Source organism: Scomber scombrus, chromosome 2 (assembly GCF_963691925.1).
Source record: "Scomber scombrus chromosome 2, fScoSco1.1, whole genome shotgun sequence".
Classification (NCBI taxonomy): Eukaryota; Metazoa; Chordata; class Actinopteri; order Scombriformes; family Scombridae; genus Scomber; species Scomber scombrus.
The window spans coordinates 18,487,660-18,506,713 of record NC_084971.1 but is presented as its reverse complement, the minus strand read 5'-3'; the positions used below and the strand labels follow the sequence as shown (position 1 = coordinate 18,506,713).

The window sequence follows — 19,054 nt, the reverse complement described above, 5'->3', positions numbered from 1 at the left end:
ATAGTTGCCTGCCTCTGGAACAACTGTCTGCTACACGGAGCGATAAACTCCAATTCAGCCTGCTGGCAAGAGAGTCTATGTTTTCCCTCAGTTTTTATTTCATGGATTCCCTTAGATTATGAGCCAACGCTATAGTTTTCTACTTTTAATGACTTTCACAGTACGTCCAGTATATGCAGTAGCCTATGTTTGGCATAAATGTAGATCCAGTCTGGTCGAAGACGGATGTTGGAGTGAGGGTATGATCTCATTTCGCCTGTATTGACGTTTAATTAGGGAAACTCAGTTGACTTGTTTCTGCGTAGTTGAATTTCAAATCGGAAAGATTGAGAATGATGTCTACCATATGACTGAAAAATGGGGAAACTACCTTTGATTTATCTTCTAATACATTGCAGTCCGTTGCTTTCCACCGCGGCTCGTTGGTCTAGGGGTATGATTCTCGCTTAGGGTGCGAGAGGTCCCGGGTTCAAATCCCGGACGAGCCCACTTTTTTCCCTCTATGAGATCATTCAAATAATTTTCCTATGACACAAGTAGTGACTAATAATGTGACTTGTTGGAATCTACATCTCATCACAACTTTCCAGAGAAAAGTGTTATGTATTTCTAAAGACTAATGAGTAACCTTTGTTCTGTTTGTGCTGTTGTCCTAATTGTTATAATTCTCTCTGTGTTTTATTAGATTACGTGCTTCCAGTCATATACAACAGTAAATTAAATATCTTTAGATTTTGGACTCATGGCCAGACTAAACCAGCCATTTGATGACATTATCTTTAGTTTTAACGAATAGTGATGAGCATTTTTCACGTCTTATAGACATTCATATTCAATATATGATAAACTGTGAACAAGACAAAATCTTCAAATTTAAGAAGGTGGATACAAAATATTTGTCGTTTTTGCATGAGAAATCATTTAAACAATTAGAAAATATATCAAAATTGTTTAATCTGCTGTTGATAAAGTAATTACTTACTAATCAACTCAATTCATGTTTTCAGCAGTAACCCCCCCCCCCCCACACACACACACACACACACAGTGTAAAACACAGCACTCAATTCTGAAAATAGTATCAATACGTTTATTGAGTGGTATGAATATTCTGTTTTAAAATAAATGCAAAATTGCAGATAGACCTGTACAGTTATATGTTCACAGTTTAACACATTCCCTTTGAATTGCCAACATAGATTAAAAGAGATACGGTTTATTACAGACACAACATTATAGAAATGTGTAATATCCATCCATTATTATAAGAGTATCAAAATCATGCTTAATAAAAACCTTTAATTGCCCTTTCAGTCTAATAATCAATATATATATATATATATATGTACAGTATATATATATATATTATATATATACAACTTATATTTGCACACACGAAAACATATACAAGCCACAAAAAATATCCAGGAGCAAATGCAGATTAGTGGAGCCGCTACATTCGGTGTGTGTGTGTGTGTGTGTGTGTGTGTGTGTGTGTGTGTGTGTGTGTGTGTGTCTGTCTGTGTGTCTGTGTGTGTGTGCATGTGTGCGTGCGACGAAAACAAAAGCCGTCTAATGGCATTAGATGATTATGAAATGACAACCTGTTGATTGTTTCTGATCAAACTGACCTGCAGATTTATGAATAGAGCAAAACGGATGTGATTGGTGAATGTTTGGCTTTGGGAATGTTTTTTTTATATATAAAGTGCACATTGGAGACATGTACAAAGACGCTATACACAAAGCTTTTTTGTTCTCCAGAAGCTGTAAAAAAAAAAGTTGTGCTCAGCAATTGTGATGGCATAGAATAAAAATATTTGCTACCTTCTGGCATCTGATTGGCATTATATGGATATATTAAAATATTGAACACTAATGAATTAAATGACTTAAAAAAAAAAATCCTAACAGATCCTGTAAGGCAGGCTTGAATAAAACTCACCTACTCTTGAAAAACAAAAAGTTAAGCGCAAATTTCCCTGCTTTGCACTTTGTATTTTTCCCATATAAAAGTGTCATATGATAAAAAAGGCTACCATGGTGTCACATCACAAACCAAAAACATAATTCATATCATAGACACATAAACTTGATCTAAGACATACGACATTTCATTGCTTCTACCCTTAAACAAACTGAGTGGTGTCTTTTCCTCACTAAAAACGATAATGCCCCTGTGCAGCAACGTTCACATTTCTGAATGAACACATAAAAAAACACTTCACTCTGACAATGAATGAGAGTCCCCCTTTTTTCAAACCAGACACCAAAAGTACACGAGATCGAGCTCCTTTTACTAAGTGCACGTTTTCTGATGTATGTGCTGTAAAACATGAGTATGTATGTAGAAGGAAAAGCAAGCATTAGCTACCTGTTAGTTTTTTTAAAGTCACTTCATGATGTAAGCTTGTAGAGGCAGATGAGGTGTGTGGTGTCATGAAGGAGGTGTTAGCCTTAGCGTTATGTCACAGGTAGCTGCACTGATAAGAAAGCTGATATATAACACAATGCACAGTAGTTGTGATAACGATACATTCTGGAAAGTTTCACATTATATTGGCCTAGCTAGCAAATAACGTGTTGTGTGTGTGTGTGTGTGTGTCCACAATATTCACTCAAATGCATGCAGAGAAGCGAGAGCTGATGCTACAAAACGAAAGCTTAAGAGTATGATGTTTGTGTGTCTTGCTGTGTTTTCTCAGCTGTGAAGTTTAAAGGTATACTATGCAGGATTTTCTTACAAAGAAAAACAAAACAATGTATAGACTTATACAAATGTAATCCCTCTCAATAATACTTATGACCCACTAGAAGTCTGTATCGGTGTATTTATCTACAGAGACTCTGCCCTCTGGTTGTATTTTCTTATTATTTTGCTCTGTTTAGGTTGCTTCTCTGTGTTAGCCTTTGGGTGATGGGTGTGTAGCCTCCAGCCAATAACAGCGCAAAGGGTATGAGGTCAGGACCAGTAGCTTAGTGACCAGGTTACATTGCTGTCTCCGTTTCTCTCCTCTGCTCCGCTCTGCTCTCTGTCTCTGTGTCATGGATGTATAAAGAGCTGCAGGTCTGCGTGTCTCATTGACCGAGGGTGGAGTTGAGCTACACACATGCAGAACAGAGAGACCTCAGCGGACAGGACAAAGCTCTGCATTCAAACAAAATCTGCCAAAGCAGTACCTTCCCACAGGGTTTTGCAGAGGTGTTTATTTGCGCTTTAGAACATAAAGCGTTTTATTTATCTGATTTATGGCTTTTTTTTCTCATCAGCGCTGCTCGCTCTCTTTATTCACTCTCTAGCTCACCTGACCACTGCTACTCTCTTCTAGCTCCTTGAGCTGGGAAGGTGGGGCAAACTTTGAATGCTGTGTGCTTACCAGCACTAACCGACAAATCCTGCAGAGTATACCTTTAAACAGAGCAGGTGTAGATGCGATTCGGATCTGTGGCCACTGGAGGGTGTTGCTCTCAGGCCAGCTGAGATGCTGTGGACCCTCTCAAAAAAAAAATAAAAAAGCGTCTGGATCCTCCACAGCTGATAAGAGGTCTGGTATAACACTTCGATTTCTATTATAATGTTAAGATGAGCTGGTAAATCTGCAGAGAGGATTAAAATTGATGGATAGATGAGTAGCAGGCTGACACCAGCTCATATTCAGGCAAATGAGGTGAAAGGGTATGAACTTGCACCCTGAGGAACATTTCCCCACTCCCTCTTGGAGTCCAATGTTTAAGGTCAGCTCTTTACTATAGACCCCACCCCCTCAAGTCAAAGTGGTACAGTCCAACATTGAAGCCAGCACCAAGTTTCTTTCAAGTTGCTCTGTGCAACGCATTACACCAGGAGGTGGCGCTTTTTGTGTAAAGCCAGGTGGTCCGAGCGGGAGAAGCTGCGTTCACAGTCGGGGCACTGGAACGGTTTGACTCCTGTGTGCTTGCGGAAGTGTCTCGTCAGCTCGTCTGAACGGGCGAACTTCCATGTGCAGCCTTCCCACATGCACTTGTAGGGTTTTTCACCTGCACGCAGGAAAAAAAACAGTTCAACATTAAAAAACGGTTTGTGAATGATGGAAGGATGATGAAAATGTTTGCACCGATTGTAAAAGTAAGGCTTGTGTGTCTCACCGGTGTGTGTCCTGCGGTGTGCTTTCAGATGGGAGCTCTTAGTGTAGACTTTGTTGCAGCCTGTGAAATCACAGCGGTGGATTCTCCGCTTTTTCAGCGAGTCAGGAGAGTCGGCAGGGAGAGGATGCTTTGCGCCCGAATGAACTATTACTGACGGGTTGTTTCCCCTAAGAGACACAGAAAGAGACAGAGAGAGAGGAAAAAAGATGTTAGAGCTTCACGTGTCTTCACCTGATATAACCAGGAGAGGGCGATGGTGTTATGTAAGAGCGGCCTTCCTTCATGATGTTGAAACCTAAATGCAAGTTTTACAGTTATTTGGCCGCTGCCACTCTCCAATGCAATAACAAACGTCTACCAGTCAGGAAGTTGAAAAACACCTCCCGTTTATTCCAGTCTGCCACGCCTTTGCTTTGTTCTGTCACCTCTATGGCGTTTGTTGATTTCATTCACCATTCAACCGAGCAACACTAACACAAAGCTAAAAAGCAAGCTCTTGAAAACTGTGAAATAGTAGATACATCTTTGCAATTCTCCTTCCAGTCACATATCCAAGTTCAATGGACAAAAAGCAGATTAGGTTTCAAACACTGCGCACCCTGTGTGTACATGTGTGCACAGAAATATAACATCAAAATGAGACACTAAACACAATGTAATACAAGAGAACAGGATAGAAAAGTGACTTTTTAAAGTAAAAAAAGAAGAAAACAACAAAAAGCAAGAAGGAATTGCCTTTTCACTATATCATTTACGTGTGTGTGTGTGTGTGTGTGTGTGTGTGTGTGTGTGTGTGTGTGTGTGTGTGTGTGTGTGTGTGTGTGTGTGTGTGTGTGTGTGTGTGTGTGTGTAAGTGGCAGTTGAGAGCAGGTGTCGAGTGTTGAAATATGAATCCCTCTCAGATCAGTTCTGCGTAAAGGAATGTGCCGAAAATCCCCATGGAACACACACACACACACACACACACACACACACACAATTAGGCCAAACCCATCATTACGCATACTGAGCAAATTTGACCTATTTATTGTATACTTTCGTACAGTATATTTATACTATTAGGGTGTGACTGTGTTTTCAGAGGAGAGGTGATGAAAGCGGTTGGCGCGATGACAACATCGCCCTATGTTGGCACCCACCCTGACAACTAAAGGATGGGAGCGTGTGGGGTACAGCACAGTGGAACAGCACACACACACATACACACACACAAACTAGCTTCCACAACATTCCCTGACTATTACATGTGTACGCAACCTGCAATTATTTCTTTGATAAAAAGCTGTTACTTTGCAGAAGATGAAACACTGCGGTAGAAAACAGACGATACATGGGAGAGGGGGAGATGGGAGGGGAGCGGAAGAGGAGGGCAAGAAAGGGGTGGGAGCTGCAGATGCCGGACAATGAGCGCTAAAAAATACAGGAAGCACCAAGCGAGGAAGGAGAAAGACTGAAAGAGAGAGAGGAGGAAGAGGAACAGGGTAGGTGACAGGATTCAGATGGTAGTTTGATATAAACCTGTGAGAGCGATAAGAAGACGTGGCAAAGAGCTGTAATAACTGGAAATGAAAGACTAAAAGACGCCACAGTGGAATGAAGGAATCTGACCCTTTATGGGGGTCAGACTTCTTCATACCATAGATTACAGTTAGTGCACAGTGTGTTGATCATGACAGCTGTTGTGTAACTGCTCCTTTGTTATTTCTGTAAATTAAACACTCATGTCTGTGTGTGACTTTTAGCTGTTTTATGTTAACTTCCCACTGCAGGAACAAAAAGATGCATCAGAGCGTATGTTACAACTGCCACTTTTGCACACATTCCCAAAGAGCAGAGCTGTTCTGTAATTTCCAAATGTAGACATGTTGGGCTGGGAATCAAATCTTTTTACACTGAACTTCATATTGTTTATGTTTTACTTTTCTGATCATTTTACACAGTTTTTATTTAAGCAAATGTCTTGTATTAAGACAAAATTTTAGTTTTTCTTGACCCACATAAACTGAGTAAATGTTTTATCAACAATCAAAATTTTAATTTTTTTTTTTTTTTTTAATTAATCAAAAGAGCCAACTTAAATCTCTTTGAAATAATATTATATAGACAATGAACCATTTTCCCCCCCAGGTATGATTCTCAAGAATTACTGTTGCATAAAAAGTTAAATCTCTCGTGATAATAGGAAACTTGACAGCAAGAAAAAGTTGTGACATTTTTTATTTGTCCAGCTTGTAATTATGTTGTTTTTATATCTGAATAAATCTTGTTAAGTTAAATCTTGATAGCTGTGCTAATATTACAGCATTATTTATTGGGTCATTTAACTTTAGATGTGCTCCACATTTTTTCACCTGGCACGCATACCAAAACTGGTTTATCTTTTCAGTTCTGGTATCGAAAAACTTTAACAATACCCAGCCCTAGTCTTGGGACTGCACCTGCCTTTAAAAAAAAAATCATAACAGAAACAGATATGGATCCACTCAAAAAAAAGTCTCTGACTGCTATTTCCATATAAGGTTAAAGGAGAAGCGCTGCAGCAGACAGTGAAACTTGTGAAACTTTTGGTGTTTCTTTCCAAATTCGTGAGTGAGTGTGCGTCACTCACTCATATTCGTGCGATATCCTGATGACCGATGACTTCATCTCATGGCTGATGTGGGGGTCATGGGCGAGCTCAGGGCGAGGCTCTGTTTTGATTGGCCTGTGCATGTCGTGGGCGTCGCCTCGCAGCTCCATGGCCTTAGAAGAGTGAACTGTATAGAGGCAAAGAAATTCCCGGTCAGTATGGTCGTTGTAGCCTCACAGAGCATGACCGTAGACGCTTAGTCTTGATCTAAGTAAATAAAAAAATGTTTTTTGCCTCATTCTTAATTTTTTACTGCAGACTATTTCTAAATTTGAACCCTCAATTCAACCATTTTTTGTTTTATGCTACTACAAAAAATCCCTCTAGGGATAGACATTGCAAACAAAGTATGTGAAGAAAGCACCTAATAGTTATGGATGAATTTTGTCATTATGTATCTGTCTGTATCTGTCCCTCTCACAGATGAGATTCACATCTATGAATGACAGTAACCTCTAGTTTTCCTAAGAAACAAAAAAGTGCCGAAACTGTTATTTTAAATGTAGAGGAAATGAAGAGCACTTCCTCATTTTCTGTTTCTTGATATCAACAATCAACTAACTAACCCTTTTTTCATGAAATCTTTGAAATAATCTGATTTTTAAATTTAATTAAAAGTCTCTTGTGTTGTATTTGGTGAGGGTTGAACTGAACAAAACCATAAAAGTGTTCTCACCTGTCTTGTGCTCTCTGCTTCGATGATGGTCGTCGTCACTGGCGACTGGCGGGCTCACCATTATCGACTGGTGCAGGTGGAGAGGGGAGGGGTAGAGGACAGACAGGGGCACCATCACTGGGGACACCATGACCCCTGACCCCTGGATGACCCCGGATCCTGAGCCGATCAGAGGAGCCACCATAGTAGGGTATGGTAATGAGGAAGTGGGCGGCTGCAGAGCGTGGGAGGGCGAGGAGCGCAGCTGGGACAGCTGAGGGGAGCAGCGGGGGGAGCCACGGCTCGCCGAGCTGTAGGGGGAAGGCGGTGAGCTGCGCGAGGAAGCTGGGGAGGAGGCGGAAGAGCAGGGAGGGGAGGAGGAAGAAGAGGTGGAGGAGGAGCGCTTGCTGACTGACAGGTCAACGGGCTCCAGCTGGGTGTGCGTGGGATTGCTGGGGGTGTGGGACTGGGTGAAGGCGTGCATGTGCGTGGGGTGGTAGATGTGTGCTGGGTGAGAGAAGATCACTCCGTATGGCTCCGGGGTTTTCACTAACGATGAGTAGAATGACTGTGAGAAAGAAAAAAAGAGAGGATACAGAAGAAGGAAGCAGTGAAGGGGGCAAAAGAGCAGAGAGTTAAACATTTCCGTTCTGCATTGTATAACAGGGAAAACATGTTTCTGTCACACAAACAACTAACGCCAGCCAAAAAAATGTAAACCCACTTCTGTTTGTGAGCGGACAACAGTTATGTCTGACACTAAAGTGTGTGTGTGTCCATTAGCCTGATGCCTGGCAGTGTGTGTACCCATTGTATGCAAATTTCCCCTGTACAGCAGCCTGTTTGTCCAGGAAGAGCCGGAATGTGGGAACCAGTCCGTCTAGACAAGTAGCAGGAGTGTGCGAGTGTGTGTGTGTGTAGGTCAGAGTTACTGTATGGCATACAAAAAACAAGCTCAGACATGACAGAGGCACACAAAAACACACACACACACACACACAAGTGTGCCTTACCGTCTCCATGTCTGTCTTCAGAGGGTAATCATACATCAGCATGGCTGCACAGGCCAGGCTCCTAAATGACAAAGACACACAACCATCAGTACACGTAATTCATGCATAACATACAACAACTCACACTTGAACACTTATTTGTTATTTCAATTTATATTTGGTGTTCAGAACAGTTTAACATCCCTCTTATTTTCATCTGTTAAAGTTAAATCAACTGTGTAAAATTATTTCTAAGGCGTAGAAACTAGAAATAAACTTCAAAGCATTTATAGTAAGACTTTCACACACACACACACACACACACACACACACACACACACACACACACACACACACACACACACACACACACACACACACACACACACACACACACACACACACACTCCATTTGGGAAGTGACGAAAAGTAAAGTGGAGGGAGAGGCAAGACAAGCCAAGTCTGTAGTAAAGTATAGGTGCCTAAAAAGTGTCTGAAGTGTGTGTCTGTGTGAGCTCACTCGCACTTCCAGTAAATCACAGCAGACAATAAGGAAAACATATTTTTTCTGTCAGATTTAATGTGTTGTCTCCTCCTTTCTGCTTTCACCCATCACCCACCCACCCACACACCACCTACTGAGAGGCCTGTCAAGGGTTTGGAGCAGAAACGTGTGAGGTTTCAAAGGTGGTTCCAGTTACATCGACTTTGAATGGCCAGGTGCAGCTGCGATGACTCTGTGTTTGTGCCTAAACGAGTGTGTTTACGAGTGAGATTCTGTGTGTGTGTGCTCGCTGGAGCATTAAGGCAACATGAACTGTCAAAGAATGTACCCTGAGGGAGTCTGTGTGTGTATGTGTGTGTGTGTGTGACCTGGTTAAAGTCCACAGTCTAGAGACAAGTTAGCCTTTAATTATTAACAAATGGGCAAGAACCGTCACACCCACACACACACACACACACACTCACACACACGCAAACACACGCACACACACACACACACACACACACACACACACACACACACGCAAACACACGCACTCACACACACAGAGTGCATAGTACAGATGGGGAGCAGACCAATAGGAGAGCAGGATGCTTGCTTGCTGGGTCAGGAAGGGTGTGAACATGACGACTGAAGCCTCACCCTTCGCCCGGCTCCAAAGAAACAAAGAGAGTGCAGTCAGGTGGTGTGTGTGTGTGTGTGTGTGTGTGTGTGTGTGTGTGTGTGTGTGTGTGTGTGTGTGTGTGTGTGTGTGTGTGTGTGTGTGTGTGTGTGTGTGCATGTGAGTAACTGTGTGTGCACACGCGCGTGTGTGTACTTATGTCTTTCAGGGTGTGTTTCTAATCCGGGTTTGTATTGTATTGTAGTTCAACTGAAGGTCAAGCAGTTGTTCTATTGTGGCTGTGAATCACACATAGAGGTGACAATAAAAGTAGGTATGGAGCACAAAGACATAGGCCATGTAATCAAAGGTGAAATGCGCTCAGCTTCTCAGTTGTATAAGTGTAACCACAGCCAAGTGTATATTTTACCAGCAGTAACAGGAAGCTCAGAATGTCCAAAAGAGTTGAGTTAAATATATTTTCAGTACAAGCATTCACCCTCATAGTGCAGCAGGACAGAGAGGACAACGTTCAAAACAACATACTACTAATAAAAACATGAGAAAATTTGAAAATACCATAAGCTAAAAGTGATAAAAAGATTAAAACTATTTGGGCTTGAACCATTATGATCAAATTCTTCACACCTTGCATCTGACCTGTGTTCATACTGTATTATGTAGTTAAATTCCACTTCGCTGCTGAAGCAGTGATGCAGTAGAGGACACATGGCTGACTCACATGAAACACATTTACAAACAAGGTGACACAGTGTTATTGATGGAAAAAAACAGAAACCAGGCTTAGACAATATAATCCAACTTGATTCACTACTTTGGACCTGAGGCTCCGGTCCAACCTGTAGTCCTGCAATTCATCTGATAATTATTTGTTTTAATTACAGCTTCTTGTGATTGTTAGACGCATTCCTTCCACACTTTTTTGTATAATCTAAGATTCCATCACAACAAAAAGATTATATGCAATATTCTGCAGTCGGATTTATTTTACTTAAGTAATTCCAGTAATGAAACACAAAACAAAGCTATATATATTCACTATATGTATAGGATAGCATCAGATATACAGCTGTGTTTATCAGCCCTGTCTTCTGCATTTGGCCACAACCACTCATCCACTGTATGTCCTCTCTTGCTATACACCTTTGGGAAAAGTATTTTTGGATGTCTGATCCATCTTCTACAGAAATGTCCAGACATCCAGCATTCACTGCATCCAAAAAAGACATCTGATCATGTGGACAGTGGTCATAAACTTTCCACCTCCATGAGGAAAAGATTCTTCTCTGTGTCTGGCTGGGTCCATGTTTACGGTAAAAGCATAATCACATTGGCAGGTGCTCAGCTACAATGGGAATCAGCTGGTTTTAAGATAGTACGCAAGCATTGAAAGTGGACTGTAAATAGTAAATACACAGAGTTTTGTGGATGGCTGAGTTTGAGTGAGAAATTCATGAAATGTGAATTATGTGGTCAGTTATTTACAGTCTAGTTAACACTGGCTGCTTCTGTCGTGATTGTTTTAAGAGTTTTGGTGATATGAACTTAGTAATGAGCAACACATCTAAACAATGTAAAAAAAACTGTACTCGATACATAAAAAAAATCCAAGATTGCAAGGTGACATCTCGAAATACTTGTTTTTGTCTGACCCACAGTTGCAACCCCAAAATATTAAGTACAGTATAGTAAAAAAGCATAAAGTAGCAAATCCATACACTGGAGAAGCTTCAAGCAGCAAACCGTTGGCATATTTGCTTGATACATGTCTTAAGTGGTTAATTATCACAGATCTTGGGCATTCATTTTCTTTTGATCAATGTTCAGCCCTACCAAATGGTTCCAACTATCTGCTGGAAAAGTAGTTCAGACTAGTCAGGTTGGTGCTAGGTTGAATGGGCCAAAAGGAAAATTTGCGAAACACTCACAAGATTTGTACGCTAACCCTAAACCTAACCCAAACACACACACTCAGCCCTCCAGCCATCTACAGTCAAGGAAAGTAGTAGCTTTGCAATTTTGAATCTTGTGCCACATCCTGGAAATCCCTTTTCATTGCCTGTTTGAGGCAGCATCAACAGGTATTAAACTGCGGCTGCTATTCCTTTGCTTTCTTACAGGTGGCACAGGTTGTCAGAGGTCAATAACTGCTCTAAAATGACCAAAGATCTCCCCCCGTTTGGAAAATCTGTACCTAAAAAAACAGAACAGTTGTGAGTCACTGACAAGCCAGGTGTCACATGTCTAAGAAGAAAAAAAAAACACTTATCACACACAAATATACATTTGCCAACTCAAACGGGAGTGAGTCAGGGTCAAATCCTATATATGCAAATCATCCTGTCAGTGCAGGATGTGCTCAGCCTGAGGGGGATTTTCAGTTATGTGTGTACATGTGAGTCATGTGTGCTTTTTCATGTGCATGTAAATCTAAGTTCGGGAGAAAAATGTCATAATTACTTTAACATAAAGAAGCACAATTGCTGCTTATCTGAATCCATCTCTCTGGCACAAGCCCAGAAGCACTTGATGTACATTTAAGTCCTCGAAAGAAAAAATGCCAGAGTTCACCTGTCATGCAGTATTTCCCTCACAGGCACACATGGAAATGAACAGAGGAGAATGATCAGCCAGGTGATTGGGAAGACCATTCTTGTGAAAAGAGTGCCCTTTCCTCTGGGGATGCAATGAAGTGCAGTAGGTTGAGTCAATCACAGGAAATGCATTTATTTAAACTGCATCTTCTTCAGTAAACTTCCACAAGCCAGAAGAGAGAGATACATCTGCAACTGGAGCTTGCTGTTTTTTGTAACGGGTCAAACTGATCTGTTGGAGGTACTGTGCATCCCTCAGGTGGAAAATCAAAAGACATCCACACTGTGACGTGAAGGAGCCACTGAGTACTGCACCTATTTGGTAAATAAGTAACCTACCTTTGGTTTTTGGGATGTATTTTCTCCCTGTGCACTCTCTTCATGTGGGTGTGTGTTTGTGCATGTCAAGTGCGGTCTGCAAATATTGTCCTTCTAGGTCAGTGGCGCTACTGTGTACTCAACCCCAACCCACTCAGCAAACACTTCCTACACCCCTCTGTCTCTCCACCCTTGGACTCCAAATCTTCTTCTACATCTCCTCTTCGGTCGCTCCTCAGCAATCACTCATGTCTTTACTACTGTATTTATCTGAACCCCTCACCACCCCACACTCTCTCTTTCTCTCTATGAATGATATAAAACAACATGACTGAGGGGGAAAATATTGTGGCTTGGAGTCCCTGGCTACCGACTCAACCACACGCACACACATATGTACGTGCACACACATACACACACAGCCGCACACCAAGTTTCTGCTAGCTCAACAGAATACACACACTAAATCACTAAAGGACTAAATTATTACAGACACACATGCTCAGTGTACGCAGACACACGCGGGGGTGCGCGCACGCACACACACACACACACACACACACACACACACACACACACACACACACACACTAATGGCAACAGGCTGGAGATGATGAGATCACCAGAGAGACCAGAAACCTCCAGACAACAGCTTTGTCCAAGAACACGCCACAATAGACACACACACTTACTCCACAGTCTTCAGTTCCCTGCTTCTGACTCCTATCCTTCACTTTCTCTCTTCGCCACCACTTTTTCAGCTTTGTAAGACTTACCTGAAACATTTTGATTCACACAGCACTAACACATAGCATTGCTTACAGTGTAAAACTTCATGTTCATACTGTAGCTATACTCATACCATGTTACCTATTCTCAACTCTCTCCTGGGAATGCACTGATTTATCCTTATTTAAAATCCTAATTATGTGATTCATCAAGGTGCCAAGCTAATATTCCAGCATTTAACTTTTCCTTTTCTTGAGCTCACCTTAAGTGCAGTTTCACGTCTCTCCACACTCCTTCTGTTGCCCCCTACCCATCCAAGTTTACTCCTTCTTTCACCCCCAAAGTGTGCCTCTCTACTCCCTTAATTTCAACCTATTACCTCACTTCCTACTCCTGACTCCCCTAATAATGCCTCACATCCTCCGACTTTGACTCCTAGTTTGAACTCTTCAGCTCATTTCTCTCACTTTAAGGCCCCCGCTGAAGCCCCCTATCCTCAGATTTTGGCCTCCTATACCCTCATCTGAGCTGCCAAAGCCATTCCTCCCATTCTTTTAAACACACATGCACATACATGCACAGACACAGGCACAGAGCCCCTCTCTCTCTCTCTCTTCGTCAGACTGCAGGCCTGCAGACCTCAGGGGGAAGCCAGAGGGGGCCATCAGCAGGGGAGAGGAAACAGGATCCATCATCACACATGCAAACGCACACAAACACATATTCAAAGACACACTGGAGTTGACATAAGGCTCAAACACTGACACACACACACACACACACACACACACACACACACATACACACACACACACACACACACACACACATACACACATACACACATGTGCACGCACCTCTTACCGTACTTGTCAAAGACAGCAAAGTTTTGAGGCTTTCCAGACAACTGAGGACAGAGGGAAGGAGAGAGGCTGCCAGAGAGAAAGAGCGGAAGCCCTCAGAGTTTAGTCTGACTGTTATTATTTCCACACTGCGTGATGGGTCGGGGGGTGTAAAGAGGAGAACGAGGAGGAGGAGGAGGAGGAGAGTGAAGCCAAATGGGGGGTGCTGCTGCAGGGGGCCTGCGGTTTCCTGTCCGACTCCCCCCTCCAACACTGCACCTCCTTACCCGAAGAATGAGAGGAGAGAGGGGGAATGAAAGGAGAGTGAGGGCAAAGAAAACAGCCGCTCTGACCAAACTATGTCAAAATGGAAGTGGAAAGAACAAGGCAGAGACAGAAACAGGGAAGAAAAACGAAGTGGGTTTCGACCAAAATATGACAAAACTTCAATGAACCTCAAACATGGGGAGGGGGGGTGGCGGTAAGAGAGAGCAGTCACAGTGGCTCAATCCAGTGGTTTAAAAGCGGTAACAGACACACTGCAAAAGTGTTTGTGTGTGTGTGTGTGTGTGTGTGTGCTTGTACATGAATGTGTGTGTGCGTGCATGCGTGTACTGGCACACATGTGAAGTTGTGTAACGAGTTACAGCTTTTTAAGTTTATGGCTGTTTATGGACCACAGTGTCCCTACTTCCTTTATTTCTAATGGAGAATCACCAACTATTCAGCATCCAGGAGTTTAATGTTTAGCTCTAATGTTCACTCGGACATGCCCTTTGAGCAGTGTGTGTGTGTGTGTGTGTGTGTGTATGTGTGTGTGTGTGTGTGTGTATGTGTGTGTGTACACTCTTGCGCATTTTGTTCCACCAGATAACATCAGCATGTTGATTCAGGAAAAGAGGCGTAGGGGAGGGTGGGGTATTTGGGGCGTGTAGGTGTGTTGTACTCTCCTAATGAGAGACAAATAAATAAGAAATCTAAAAAAAAAAAAATTCGGCTCAACTTTTTCTACTTTGTTTTAAACTTTTCCAGAGGTAAAAAGGAGTTTAAAGTAAGACAAAGAGGCAGCAAGGTCGCCCTCATTCCACCCGTCCACCCCCCACATCCACATCCCTCTCTCCTCCCTTCTTTCTCCCTCTCTCTCTCACTCCAGGCTCTAAACAGGATAAGGGCTTCATATGCCAAGTGGAATGTGTGACGCAAGCCTCAGCCTTGAAACAAAGCACAGGAAACAGGGAGAGACAGAGACGGAGAAACACACAGAGAGGCAGAGAGAAAGAGATGTGTATTGTAAAGGATGAAGCGGGAGGACAACGCAGGGACGGATGCTCAGGTGTGACTGAATGTTTGAATCGCTGTCACACACACACACACACACACACACACACACACACACACACACACACACACACACCTGTCACTTATACTCCTCTCTCGGTGTAACCCTGCACTCACTCAGGCTCTGACACCGTGCAGCCGCACTGGGGGTCACCTCACACTTTCACACCAAGGCTTCAGCGTCAGATTCAGCTTTTACTGACAGCCTGTCAATCTGATCTATGGCTGACACAATTAGACAATTAATCAATCAAGCAACACATTTCAGCTGTTTTATCAAGCACAAATGTCAAATACTCTCTGATTCCAGCTTTAAGTAATTTAAAATCTTGACTCTAGACACAAAAAAGACATTTGAAGATGCCCCTGTGGGCTTTGTTTTTGACATTTCAGCAGTTAATCATTGAACTAAAACTATTTGCAGATGAACTGAACCATAACAGACCACAACATTTTTTATGTTTATGCAGTTTATGCAGATCACTATAGCAGAGTCATTCCTACTTCCTCATAAATATATATTTGACCTTTTTTATTTCAACTAATTCAGCAACAAATTGCTAAAAAAAAAAAAAAAGACAGTGAAGGCTATAAATAGCGTTGCCTCTCTGCTGCCTTACGTCAGTTATCAGCCAATGGTAAGATCATTAATCATCGGGTCAATTTTTGTGATGGAATATTTTCATTCACAAAGACAAGATAAGACCTCTTTGGGTTAATTAACTAATTACTTAAACATAAAATACAGACACTAGCAGCTTGAACCTATTAAACTTAACCATCAACTCCACATGTATAGACTTTCTTTCTCTGTCATAATGAAGTTTGCAATAATGCAACACATGTAAGCTCACTAACCCATCTAACCTTCAAACAACCACGCAGCTGTTTCGGTCTTCACCACAGAAACTCAGTGTGCCGGGGTCATTCAGAAGAAGACCACAGCGGTGTCAAAACTTACTTCTCAGCTGGAGTACACAGGCTTATTCCTTTCACAGATGCCCTGCTGAAAAGCTCAGACTCCTCTCAGTGCGACAAAGTCAAACTCCGCTGAAAAAGTGACGCAGGCGACTCGGCTGTGTGTGTCACTGACATACGGCTCAAAAAAACAAGACGGTCCAGTGATCGATGGCTCCACAAAACTTCCCTAAGTTACGAAACTCTCTCTCTCTCTCTCTCTCTCTCTCTCTCTCTCTCTCTCTCTCTCTCTCTCTCTCTCTCTCTCTCTCTCTCTCTATTTCGCTCTCTCTCTCTATCCCTCTCTCTCTTTCGGTGTGTGTGTGTCTCCGGTTTTGTCGTTTAGAAACTGCTGCTGTCACATGATCCGCTGTCTGTTCTCCATGGGGTCGGACCGCTGGGCGGGACCGGGGCGGGGTGGTCCAGTGTGTGTGTGTGTGTGTGTGTGTGTGTGTGTGTGTGTGTGTGTGTGTGTGTGTGTGTGTGTGTGTGTGTGTGTGTTTTTAACACTAATGATCTTCAAACACAGGAGTGTATTTTAAATGAGATACAGAATCGTTACTAAACATTAACATCCTAACTTCACTGAGCATTTTAATAGTAAATGTCTAATAGTATTTTAATTATAATATTTGTCATAATAAATGAATAATAGCAACACCACACTGTCCTGCAGTACCAAATTATTATCATCAATAAATAAAGGATAAACTACTCACGGAGTAGAATTGTTCCTGACAGTGTTAAAATGTTATCTTATCATCATTTGATTGTTGTGAGGATGCATTATTGTGTATAAGCATCACTTTAATTGTGTAATTAACATTTATACTGATAGGTAGCCTAGCAATAAATCATATGCATCATATTTTGCTATATTTTGGATTTTCAAGTATAAAATAATATACAAAGGAAATACTCATGTTAAGTAGAAGTGCCTCAAAATGACATAGAAAGCTACTCACTTTCATTCCATCAGTGAATTTTGATCTGCACATTGTTATTTAAAATCATAATTCGTCATAACTTTAATTTTTATCATTTTAATAATTGATTTCATGGTGTGTACATTTTAAAAATAAATCAAACGTACATGTTAAAATGAAAATATAATTTATTCTTATTTAGGACCCATTTATGACATATTCTTATGTATTTAGTTATGTATTTAGTTATTTGTTTGGTTGTTTGTTTGTTTTCAGGCCGCATTAATTTGTCCTATACATTAACTTTCTGAGAATTTGACCTAGAAATGTATTATCAGCGTTCTTTCTTAATTCACGTGACTGAAAATCATTTTCTGCGGTTGTAGATACAAACAAGCCTTTAGCAGCCCTTTAAAACCATTTGTGAGTGTAGGAGGAAGGTGTGCGACAAAGAACAGGCTCTTCCTACAAGGAAGTGCATTTACTGATATGAGAGAGGGACAAAAAATGGTGCAGCGAGAGTTAAACAGAGCTTATATAATGTAATATACAACCTTTGTCACTTATACCATTTCTACTGCTTGGTTGACAGGTTGTCATTGAAATCAGGTTTCAGAACACCACTTGTCAACACTGTCATTATAAACCAGTATAATAAACTGCTGGTAACCATCATTTTCAGTACTACTCAACCCACTGAGAACCAACACCGAAATCACTCCCTTTTTCACACATTCACACCCTATAGTTTACTCAGTAGTGAGCAATGCAATAAATGGAGACTTCAGACACTCACTAATCATTGTCATATTGTGTTACCAACATCAGCTGTAGAGTTGCACAATGGAAATTTTTTGTATCAATAAAATGTGAAGCACTGCATTGTCCGATTGGGACTGTCACATGTATCACTTAGGTGTTCATGAAATGTGTTACATTTGTTGACAAAGTTAATAACACAAAGTGACAGCAGTCAGGGCAGTCGTGTTAGTAGCAACATATCATAAAACATGAATTTAGCCCATAAAAAAAAGGTCTAATAGCCATCCATCATTGTGACACATGGTATGATTACTACTAGCAAGCTGAAGACTCAGATAATCATTTTCTCAGGCGTAATAATAGACTTGCATTCAGCCAGAGAGACAACTTCAATTGCAAACAGCTTAGATTTAATCGCTTGATACGCTGATATACTTCATATCACGGCTGTGTGACTTTCTGTTCCCTGATGCAAAAAAATCAGTCAGTTTAGCTGTAACTCTCACCGGCGAAGGATTAACAAACATCTTCTGCATTTTATTAGGTACAGGTGATACACACTATGTTCTCCTGGTGTTTTATCCACTCCACACAGCTTCCGACTCACACATCTTCCTCAGAAAATGCAAATATTGTAGTTAGATTTACATTACATGCTCATTTATTCATATGGTGCACTTTAAACATTCTTGTATTTGTAATACTTATGCACTTGTATACATATTAATTGATGCTTTAGTAACATACATTTGTCATTTTTATAGTTGGTAAGAAAAAGCAGACAAACGGAGAGGTTAAAAAGCACTGGATTATGAGCTCCTGCTCCTCTTTTTTGTGAAAGAAAAAGGCAGTGCAAAACCTATATAAAAAAACCTAACCTAACACACATGATGGCATCTGTCATCATGGATCTGTCCTCCATGCTCACTCGGCCTGTGCAGCGAGGCGAGATAGTGCCAGGTACTGCTGTGGAGCTGACTGTTGAAATAAGGCTGTGATGATCTGACAGCTGTTATTTCATGGATGGTTTCTATATTAGCTGAGGTGTAAGCCTTTCAAG

The 19,054-nt window shown here is 41.5% G+C and overlaps 1 protein-coding gene and 1 non-coding gene across 5 annotated transcripts; one reads left to right on the top strand and one right to left on the bottom strand.

The window, feature by feature from the left end:
- Positions 1-416: 416 nt before the first annotated feature.
- On the top strand, positions 417-488 carry trnap-agg (transfer RNA proline (anticodon AGG)). Its single transcript has one exon. It is a non-coding gene; the product is annotated as a tRNA-Pro (tRNA).
- A 588-nt stretch (positions 489-1,076) lies between these two features.
- klf3 (Kruppel like factor 3 (basic)) lies at positions 1,077-16,552 on the bottom strand. 4 transcript variants are annotated; one of them, XM_062429414.1, is made up of 6 exons: positions 16,311-16,552; positions 8,423-8,483; positions 7,431-7,977; positions 6,734-6,881; positions 4,126-4,292; positions 1,077-4,017 (listed from the first exon to the last, which is right to left on the bottom strand). In XM_062429414.1, exons 2-6 carry the CDS (start codon positions 8,462-8,464, stop codon positions 3,836-3,838), a joined length of 1,086 nt encoding a protein of 361 aa, XP_062285398.1. In that variant the 5' UTR covers positions 8,465-8,483; positions 16,311-16,552; the 3' UTR covers positions 1,077-3,835. The 4 variants fall into 4 exon arrangements, with proteins under 4 accessions (XP_062285398.1, XP_062285413.1, XP_062285406.1 ...); XM_062429429.1 differs by lacking the exon at positions 16,311-16,552 and adding an exon at positions 15,467-15,528; XM_062429422.1 differs by lacking the exon at positions 16,311-16,552 and adding an exon at positions 13,432-13,473.
- Positions 16,553-19,054: the final 2,502 nt, after the last annotated feature.

What these genes read in the sequence shown, in the direction of transcription:
- klf3 (XM_062429407.1), bottom strand. Translation starts at nt 12,505, where the DNA reads ATGAAGAGAGTGCACAGGGAGAAAATACATCCCAAAAACCAAAG. An exon ending in AGGATATCGCACGAATATGA is followed by an intron (nt 4,293 to 6,733) that starts GTGAGTGACGCA and finishes TGTGTCTCTTAG; the next exon opens with GGGAAACAACCCGTCAGTAA. An exon ending in ACACCGCAGGACACACACCG is followed by an intron (nt 4,018 to 4,125) that starts GTGAGACACACA and finishes TCCTGCGTGCAG; the next exon opens with GTGAAAAACCCTACAAGTGC.